This window comes from Magnolia sinica, chromosome 3 (genome assembly GCF_029962835.1).
Source record: "Magnolia sinica isolate HGM2019 chromosome 3, MsV1, whole genome shotgun sequence".
Taxonomy (NCBI): Eukaryota; Viridiplantae; Streptophyta; class Magnoliopsida; order Magnoliales; family Magnoliaceae; genus Magnolia; species Magnolia sinica.
The window spans coordinates 127,396,028-127,406,585 of record NC_080575.1 but is presented as its reverse complement, the minus strand read 5'-3'; the positions used below and the strand labels follow the sequence as shown (position 1 = coordinate 127,406,585).

Here is a 10,558-nt window from a genome sequence, read left to right as displayed (position 1 = left end):
TTCATTTTGCTTCTGTCGCGACTCAAATTCCGCTGTGTGTCGCCACCTGCAGGGGCCCACATGCTAAATTTGTCAGATGATTTGAACCGTCCATATACTCGACGGTCCAATTAAAAAAACTCTATTAATCCCATAGTCACGCTTCAGTAACGATCCAACCTTTGATCTCTATAATTGAACGAGATCCATTAGATATGATGATGAAAATCGTCTTTTCAGATTTATTTTCCTACGGTGGATATTGCACTGCACAGCATAGATTACACATCATAAACGGTTCAGATCATCAGAAAACTAAGCATGTAGACCCCACTGTAGGCAACAGACAGTGGACTCTTGAGTCTCGATAGAGGCAAAACGAACTCGAAGAGGACACCGAGGAGGCGGGAAACAAAGGCAAACGCCACGTCTGTCAAGATCGAATCTGAGCCGTCCACGTCTCTCCGTGAAAGGAGCACGTAGAGATGCGTTACCAGTAGATGGCATCCATTTGCGGGAAATGGCAGGTGAAAGTCCAAAACATCAGACTTGCTGTTACTCCCCTTCTCTCACGTATTTCTTGCATGAATGAGAGAAGCAGCAGCAGCAGCAGCTCCTATCAACCAAAGCCCGTCGATATGGAGATGTCCAATTCCGCCCTGAGAGCTAAATCCGCCCGCGAACACAGATTGAAGGTCCGACGGTTGAAAATCGCCGGGACAATAAAGAATCAGAAATCCGACGGTCAGGGTGGGAGTCCCGGACCCAAGAGGAGAAGAGAGGAAAATGTCCATCTGCAACCAATGATACCTGCTTCTTCATCTTCTTTACTCGTCGAAGCAATCAACGGCAGGGATTATAGGATAACTGTGGGCCCTGGAGCCAACAGCAATGATAATGATCAGCTCCCGTCTCACGGGGGCACTTCGGTCTGCGGCAGGCGGAGGGAGATGGAAGATACCCTGACACTGGCCCCACATTTCATCGGTCCAGATCATGATTTCTTCGGCGTGTATGACGGGCACGGCGGGAGCGCAGTGGCGGAGGCCTGCGCGGCCCGTCTCCATCATTTGCTTCTTTTCGAGATGCAGAGACGGTGGGCCCACTGCGGTTCGATGCGTTGGGAGGAGGTGATGGAGGCTTGTTTCCTGAAGATGGATAATGAGGTGAGGGCCCAGGTGGTGGAGGATGAGGAGATGATGGTCGGATCGACGGCTGTGGTTGCAGTAGTGGGCCCACGCTACTTGATTGTGGCTAATTGCGGGGATTCGAGAGCAGTTTTATCACGGGGAAGGCAGGTTATCCCGTTGTCGAATGATCATAAGGTATTCCTTCTTGAATTTCTCATTCTCTTTTTGTATTGTATGTTGTTGGTGCATGTGTCCATCTGGAATACATGCACGAGATCCTGGCCGTTTATTGGGGGTGGATCATCGTCCAAGAAAGTCTGATCTAGTCATCATGTGAGTGACACGTGACCTTGGATGTAGGAAATTGCTAGCTGTCCATATTTGGCCCATTTTAAGAGGAGACCTATCTGTTTGTCCCAGGTCAGGGCATGTTCACCTGATGAATGGCTGGGATCTTGCATGCATGTGTGCTGGATTGTCTTTTCAATTTATTTCCATGCGAACTGGCCTAGCATTTCTCATGTGCAAGTCAAAGTGGAAAGAGATGCATGGGAAACCATCTTTGCTGTTTTGAGAATGAAGGGTATGAATAGGGCGGTTGCAAATTTTCAAGCTGCTTGCATCTAAACCGTCATTTTCAGGCTGATAGATGAGGGGATTTTGGGAATAATCAGCGTCATGCTCAAGATATATAGTATTTGAAATCTTTAAAAAAAACTAAATAAATTCTGATGCTAGTAAATGGTATTTGGAATCTGATGGGTAGGGATGGATCATGGACACATTAGAAATGAGAAATGATCATATACATATCGATGCACCGTATAACTTGCACATATGGCTAATGGATCACATGGATATGACATCACAGCTGTTGAAATGGTTAATCCCACCTTGAAGATCATTTTCCACAAAAAGGATTCATCAGGTGGGCCACGCTGGAAATTAATGGATTACCAATGGATTGGTTCAAATTACATGTGTGATTACATGATGAGTGGATCATCCGGATTAACGCAGGCAATGATCTTCAAGGCAATTCTAACCATTTTGACAGCTTAGATGTTGTATACACACACCTTGGTCTTATGTGCAAGGTTGGCTATAGATCCATTCAGGTATGTCAGATCATTCTGAAAGACTCTCTCTCTCTCTCTCTCTCTCTCTCTCTCTCTCTCTATATATATATATATAGAGAGAGAGAGAGAGAGAGAGAGAGAGAGAGTCTCCATGCTACAAACAGAAAATTCATGTTTTCCTTCATTCTGATTGTTTCATGTCATCGCTAACGTTATCGGCACTACTGCATTAAATGCAGTGTGATGATGTGGCTTAATCAGATTGTAACAAACAGAAATCTCCTGTTTGTAGCAAGCAGGATCCGAATTCTCCCAAGGGATCATTAACACACACATATGATAATGACCTCCTAAAACCGGTCCGCAAATAATCTGTATGAGAACTCATCATGTATGTATAAAATTTAATCCGTCCATCAGATGTGTTACCTCATGAAACCCCTAGGCCTATAAATTAGCTAAATTCAAAACTTAGGTTAGCCACAAGGAAAAGGAACAAAGTGTGCTTTCACTTGGCCTACCTGAGTTTCAAAACAGCTTCATTTTTTGCATGGCCTAGATTGCAAACACACAACATGGAGGATGAGTTGTGGAAGTGTTCCCACAGATTCCTTTGAGAACCAATTCCTAGGTGAAATTTTCCATACACACAGATAAATAGATAGGCAGGTGATCAGTGATCAATGAAATTAAATACCTTAATGTTGTTGCAATGGGTCTATTTTGGGAATAAATCTTCTAAATACTTGCCATTGTGAAGGGATAAAAGTTCTTAATCTTCCATTTGGAAGAAAATGCCATGGAATATCCTTTTTGGGGGATAGCTGGGCCCACGCCAGCACATCTAAAAAAGATGGCCGTTTGTGGAATGCGCCGGCAAAAATGGACCATTCCCCATCATTCCCATTTTGTGTGCACCATCATTTTCCTGCCATTTGTGCTTTTCCGGCGATGCATGCTTTCCCATTTTATTGGTATTGCGCAGCGCTAGCCGCAAAACAACAAGGCGGCACATGCTTTCGCATGTTAATGGCATTGTACAGTGCTGGCTGCAAAACGACAGGTCCTCACCGTCTACGTGGGTCGGCCACACTTTACATTTTAATGGTTTATGCCGCGTTACCCACAAAATGACATATCGTTGTTTTTGCCCACATTTTACACTCTTAAATGCATTATGTGACGCTATCATAAAACAACCTGTCATTGATTTTGCTCTCCCCTCATATAATTTGCCTGCGGATTATGCATTTAGATGTGCAATTGTGTCAAAATGTATTTGAGTTTCAAATATATTTGACAACTTTGCATTTGGAAGTTGATCCTTAATTGCATTTAGTCTGTTTGCCTTGTCTGTGATCATATTTCAATTTGGTCTCAATTAATGTTTGTTTGGCGGGTCCAATACAAAATGCAATTTGGTTTGTCTTTTTTTTTTTTCGACTTAAGAGAACATTTGATGTGCATGTCATCCTAACCATCTGATCAATGACCAACAAAATGGATGGTCAAAATTGCTTATACTAGAAATGGTTTGGTCATTTGATCTGAACTGTTTGTTATGGAGCCCACATCGTTTTGTGTAAGTCTTTTGAGGACCACTTTGATCAGACAATTCTAACCATCTAATTAATGCGTGAGATTGATTATATTGGGAATGGTATGATCATTTATTTCCACCATAGATCATGTGGAACCCACATCACATCAACCATGACTCTCAAGAATCAACTTTATAGGGTGATTCTAACTAGGACGTTCTTACTGTCAGTTCAGTGGTTAGGAAATAGATTATTGGGGTTGATTATAATGGACAAGAGGACTGATCTTTGTTGACAATATATAACTATCAAGCATCACTTTGATTAACTGGTTCTAACCACCTATCAATAGTAATGAAAATGGAATTAATTTCCAGATTGATTATATGAAAAGTATAAGATCATAGCCATTTATTAACTAACACTCAAGATCCAAATCGATCAAATGATCTTAATTATCCGATTGATGGCTAGGAAAATGGATGGTGCAGGAGAAGTTTTGATCATTGATATGGACCATCTATAATGTAGGCACAACCTTTGATAAACCATAACTCTCTGGAAGCACTTCGGTCAAGTGATTCAAGGGGTGATTGTAGCCATCTGCTTAGTGCTAGCTATGGGCTGGCCTTGGGCCCCCAAAATCAATATTTGAGTAGGCCCAGTCTGACTACTTCAAAATCCAAGCCTGACCCAACCACAGGCCCACCCGTTTGCTAGCCCAACATCTGACTAATGTCAAGGAAAATGAACTATATGCATTATTTATATAAAAATGTTTTGACAATTGATATGGACTTTCTATCATGTGGACCCCACGTTTGATTTTATCAATCACTTCTAAAAAGGTTTGATCTTTGATATGGACTTCCTATCATGTAGACGTTAGACGTCACCTTTGGTTGACCAATTCTAACTATCCAGGAAAATTGATGGACTGTAACGATTATACTAGAAAGACCCGACCATTGATCTGGACCATCTATCATCTAGGTCCCTAGGCCTCACCTTTGTTAACCATAACTCCCAAGCATCACTTTGATCATCACATGATTATACCATTCAATCAATTGCCAAGGAAAGGCTAACTGAATTAGTTACACTTAAAAAGGTTTTGTTGGTAACGAAGAAAAGGCCAAAAAAAAAAAGTTCTGATAATTGATTTGAAATTATCAGAGCCTCCTATCATGGTGGCCCAACTTTTGATTGACCATAACTCTCAGGAATCACTTTGATTAAGTGATTATAACCATCCAATCAACGGTGGAAACATATATTAACTAGATTAATTATACTAGAAAACGTCTAATTTTTTATATAGTCTGTCTATCTTATACATGTGTCTTGAGACTACAATCAGACTACCTAACCATCGTTGATCAGACAACCCTAACCATCAGAATGATGACCAAGAAAATGGATGTTCCAGGTTTACTGTAATATAGAAGTTTTGACCGTTGATATGGGCCATCTTCTCTGTGGGTCTTGCCTTTCTTTTCCCATGACTCTTTAATAATCTCTTCAATCATCGGGCGATTCTACATGTTGGATTGATCAATGGCTATGGTAAGGTACACCGGGTTTACAATATAATAATATAAAACGTTAGACCATTCAAATGGACCATCCATCATGGGGTTCTTGCCTTTATTTTACCATGAGTACTCTCAGATAATCACTTGAATAAGGTCATTCTAGAATCGCTGTGGTTGATTGATCAAACTTGAAAGGGCACATCATCAATCTAGACAGCCCATGTGGGTCCTACATTTGGTTGCACATTCCTCTTGAAGAATCGATGATCCTAACCATCCAATCAGTTGAAATAAAATGGATGGTATACCACTTGATTACACCATAAAATGTCTAATCAATCATTGATATGTACTGTTTGTGCCTCTCAAGAATCACTTTGATCGGACCACCTTAACCATTTAATCAAATGTGAGAAGAGGTTGGTCTAGGTCAATTATACCACAAAAGGTTAGATCATTGACCTAGATCCAATAGGTTAATATCATCAACCTGAATTATTGATTGTCCATGATTGGATGATCAAGAAAATGGATGGTTCATTTTTTAATTGGTCCACATTGAACTTTTGTCATCCATTGAATGGTTGATCCACATTGAATTTTTGCCATCCATCGTGCCGTCTGTGTTGGATTGCCAATGCCTCAAAATGAATTATCTTGACAGGACAACATGAGAATCTAGCCTACTTTTGGGAATTCTAGTTTCTCTTTGGTAAATAAGTAAAAAGAAATATAAGAGCCCTAACTAATCAAGTTAATGGTATCATGCGGTTAGGGATTTTTCAACAGGAAAATTACTAATCACCTTTTGATATGCCAATGAATAGCTTCAAGCACCTCACATATGTAAGGGGTTCCACAATTCAGCTTTGAGAACTTAAATGTGCCGTGTATGCCCCATGTTCATTAACGATTTTCAAATACCCAGCATGTGCCACGTGCTAATCCAGCAAATGCTGGTAACCACTTAGAAAATTTCTCCTAAAAAATGTTTTATTTTGCCACAACGAATTTGAAAATGGATCACGAAATTTCAGGAGAATCTCTCATTGAAAAACAAATGAGGAAAGCAATGTTTCCTTTCCCACAATATCTTGAAAGTACGGTTTCATGAGAAATATTATTTACATGTTATGCTTTCCATGAATCCAAATAGTTTTTTAGGTTGGGTGGTATTTAGTTGAATTGCATATAAGATAGCAATTAAAAAATTGTAGATAACATTTTTTTTTTTTTTAAAAGAAAGAAACTCAACTTGTACATTATAAAATTAACAATTTCTATCATTTCATTTTAGACACACGTCTTTGGTTTTCATTGGAAAATTTTGCAAAAAGCAAATTCTTTCCAAGTCAATAAGAAAGGAACTTAAAAAAAAAAAATTTAAAAATTAAAAAAAAAGAGAGAGTAAAATTATTATGAATTATAACATCTTATATACACGTCTTACTCAAATATTTATAAATTATCATTTACGAAATCTTAATTACATCTTTCTTACTCCCCTAATCAAAGCTATCTTTAAGCATGGACAGCCATGGGCCACACATAATGGCGGATTCAAATCAATAACTGGGTCTTTTGGGATATATCCAATGAGAAATGTTCACATACAATGCTGCATGGGAACCTCAGCATACAGCATTTTTCAGGTCCTCAGTGGGGTGTTTGGAAATGGTGGAGCAAACTCATTAGTGAACCATACACAAATTCATTCGGACCATCAGCCGTCTATTGATTTCAACAGTGTGACCTGATTGATGAATGTACCATCCTGATTTCCAGTTGATTATGATGCGTCCCACCATTTATACACGGCTGGTTTGATTGATAAGTGACACGTTGGCCAGAAAGAAAGCACTGGACGTTGAAGGTTCTGTGTGAACATTTCTCGTATTTATTTGAGTTTGATGTGGGCCTTTCTCTTGTATAGCCCAACAGGCCAGATGAGTTGGAAAGGATCGAAGCCGCCGGTGGTAGGGTCATCTGCTGGGATGGTCCACGCGTCTTGGGAGTACTTGCTACTTCTAGGTCCATAGGTACGTAAATGGCTATACACCAAACAATCAGTGTATACACTTCATTTTTTTTTTTACTCAATATAAAAGTAGCTACATTTGAAAGATTTGCATCGTTCATCAGGTGGGCCACCTCATTATTGTTCTCCAGCTAGCTCAGGCTGGTATGTTCATCGAGTGGATCGGCCATGTCTATAGTGAAATTGGTGGCTAAGATCTACATTCAAATGTACACAAGTGGGCCACCGGATAAGCATATGGACATCGTAGTGCATGCATGATGACTGGCCTAGATCTTACACACACGTCCCATGATCGCAAAAAATTCTTAATTTTCCTATCATCCTAACAAACATACAATGCAGGGGATCATTACCTGAAACCATACGTCATTCCGAATCCAGATGTAGTTGTGATCGAACGGACGGAAATGGATGAGTTCATGATATTGGCCAGCGATGGTTTATGGGACGTCATCTCAAACGAGACTGCGTGTAGTGTTGTATGGCGATACCTCATCAAACGATCTTCAAAGAAGGAGAGAGAAAAAGTAGGTGGGCCAGTCCAGGCGGCATCGATGCTGGTAGAGTTAGCAGTGGGTCGAGGGAGTGGGGACAACATCAGCGTCGTGGTGGTCGATCTAAGGAGCCGAAACAGATCTTTCCTTAAATAGATTACCAGAGAAAAATCTAAAAGGTTTGGATCACTTTCTTTTGCTTAGCTCAGCTCATCAGTATCTCTCTTTTCCCACACATGGAGAGCATGTCCGTGAGATCTGAACTGATCATTAGGTCAGACTTCCATGGATGGCCCATATCTTCGCAACCATCTCCTTGAAGTGAAAAACTTTGATACTCTAGCATGGTGTGATGGATGATACACAGGTACTTGGAAATTACTTAAAATTTGCATAAGTGGTTAGGTTTAATTCAAATTAAACTGCTCAAAATATGGGTCCTAGTTTAGATTAATCATGGACCAGATAATATGATTATTTGATTTTCTCACTATCAGATTGATGGGGATTTATTGGACTGCTATCAATGAAAAATATCCAATGGTCCTATTTTATTAAATAAGTATCCACCAATCAGAGAGGTTAGAATTACTCAACTAATATGATTTTGGTACATGACTTAGCACCAGTGGGTTCCACATTTTAGCCGGTTTAGTTTGATAATCTATGCGTGTTTACAATTTATGAGTTCCTGCATATCAAGTATCATACTTGCCAGAGTATCAAATAACTTGCCTGCCATCAAAACTGATGGTTATGATTGGAAGATCGGTGTGATTGTTGGGATATGGGGCATCAAACGTATGTCCTTCGTGATGAACGGTTTGGATCTTGGACACTCTTGTCACATGTGCGAAAGCAAGTTACCCCTAAGCTAAGCCAAAGAAAGCCATAACCAAAAGACACTGCATTTTATAGTTATATTTACAAACCACTAGACCTATAAACATAGACAAAGCATGCATGCATGTATTGAAGTTATATTTGCCTTATTTCTCTTGGGGTGGGCCACGGTGATAGTTTCCTGATCTGTGGTGTCTCATCCACCGTACACATTGCACTAACATACATCCACCGTCCAAAATGTGGGGCTTACTTTGGAGGGAGCCTAAGTTCAAAATTCGCAAAGATGCAACGATCTTGGCCGTGAATTTGAATTCTGAAGCGGACATTTCACTTTAATCGTTAATTTGGTAGCCGTTGATTTGACTGTTATGCTAGTTCTCCATCCAAAATGGGCCCTATGATTTGGACAGTTTGAGATGAATGGTTGGGGTTGCCATCGTACGGCAGACAAATATGGTTCCTTGGTTCGAGCCATTTGGTAATGGATTTGATTCACCGAGCGAGCCGGTGACCTTCTGGCACATCACTTTGCATGTAGAATCCAAGGTCTGAATGGTTCATCAGGTGGTCCACATGGTGGATGAGATCTAGCCCAAAAACCACGGCGGGCTGGTGGCCACTCATGAGGTGGGACGCACATTTGTGGAGAATGAACGGTTAGAAAATGATAATCTCAAAGCTACTTACATTTTGGCACTGCTGACAAGTGGGCACCCCTTTTTTTTCAGCAGGCATTGCCTAGTGGGGCCCACATGCCGTGATGGTCCTGATCAGGACTGTCCATCTGCTCGACATTACTGTAGATGATGGATGGTCCAAAAGTTAGTGCTGAGCAGATTATTGTGGACCTACCAGTGGCAATCAGATAGGCTTAAAAATGCCAGCGGTCCACATTCAAGGTCTCCGATCAGTACTATTATCTGTTCTGTATGATTTTTGGGGCAGTGCATCCACGTCAGCACCCACCAGATGGGCCTCTGCAATCTCCTAAAGAACGGTGCATGTGGGCCACGATGGACAATCTAGTATGGAGATGCATGCAAGACCAGTCGTGCACGCAAGTCCATACGTGGCCGTACAAGACCTATGGGCGATTTCTGCTAGTGATGATTGGTCCACCTAGACAAGGATGGATTTCGTATTACCCAATCTGTGAACGTTGCTTGGGTGGACCGATCAGCTGTCGCAGGGAAGGACTAGATGAGGTCGAGTGATCTTCCTTGATAGTTAAACCCCTTGAATTCATGAGGCATTTTTAAATTAACAATATGTTTCTTGATTAATCGAATCTATAAGAAAAGATAAGAACTTTTATTAAAAAAATTGATAAACGGCCTAATAGATCGATAGATTTATACTTTAAAAAATGAGTTGAATATGTTTAAATAATTCTAAACAAAGTCTAAATCATAATCAAAAGAGTCATAATTAAATAAAGAAATAAATTTAAAAAAACATGTAATTTTTCACTATATGCTAGCTTATTAAAATGGTGTCTAGAGGCTAAAACTATAAATTCTGTAAATTTCGACCTGTTGATAGATTTGTCGTCCTATCTAAACTAACGAAAATAAGCTAGCAAGTAATTTAGAATTTCGATCCATCAACTAGTCAAATTATACTAAATTTTGTTGAATTCTCCTTGGGCTTTTTTTGGTCCATGTGCATTAGGAAAGTGCTTAATCCGTCCTGCATCAAATTCTTTTACTTGAAAAAAGATTTGTCCTTAGTTTAATTCATGACACGTGTTCAATTTTCTTGAGTTCTTCAGTGGACTTGATTCATATTACTTATAATGGTCCGCTACATTGACAGTTCATGAGATCTCCATACTCTTTAAAAGATTAAGAGTAAAGGCGTTATTATTGATTTTCTTAAGGATTAGAACATGGCTTATCTTCTTATTCATCAAC

At 40.0% G+C, this 10,558-nt stretch overlaps 1 protein-coding gene and 1 long non-coding RNA gene across 3 annotated transcripts; one reads left to right on the top strand and one right to left on the bottom strand.

Moving 5' to 3' along the window:
• Positions 1-464: 464 nt before the first annotated feature.
• Positions 465-8,791, top strand: LOC131241238 (protein phosphatase 2C 51-like). Of its 2 annotated transcripts, none has more exons than XM_058239978.1 (3): positions 465-1,304; positions 7,198-7,303; positions 7,648-8,791. In XM_058239978.1, the coding sequence occupies exons 1-3, from the start codon at positions 480-482 to the stop codon at positions 7,953-7,955; spliced, it is 1,239 nt and encodes a 412-aa protein (XP_058095961.1). In that variant the 5' UTR covers positions 465-479; the 3' UTR covers positions 7,956-8,791. The 2 variants fall into 2 exon arrangements, with proteins under 2 accessions (XP_058095961.1, XP_058095962.1); XM_058239979.1 differs by lacking the exon at positions 7,648-8,791 and adding an exon at positions 7,407-7,566.
• On the bottom strand, positions 8,570-9,309 carry LOC131241239 (uncharacterized). Its single transcript, XR_009168987.1, has 2 exons — positions 9,173-9,309; positions 8,570-8,796 (listed from the first exon to the last, which is right to left on the bottom strand). It is a non-coding gene; the product is annotated as an uncharacterized LOC131241239 (long non-coding RNA).
• Between the last annotated feature and the right edge of the window lie 1,249 nt (positions 9,310-10,558).

Coding starts and splice junctions, on each gene's coding strand:
- LOC131241238 (XM_058239978.1), top strand. CDS start 480: ATGGCATCCATTTGCGGGAAATGGCAGGTGAAAGTCCAAAACATCAGA. Junction 1,305..7,197: donor CGTTGTCGAATGATCATAAG/GTATTCCTTCTT, acceptor TCTCTTGTATAG/CCCAACAGGCCAGATGAGTT. Junction 7,304..7,647: donor TGCTACTTCTAGGTCCATAG/GTACGTAAATGG, acceptor CATACAATGCAG/GGGATCATTACCTGAAACCA.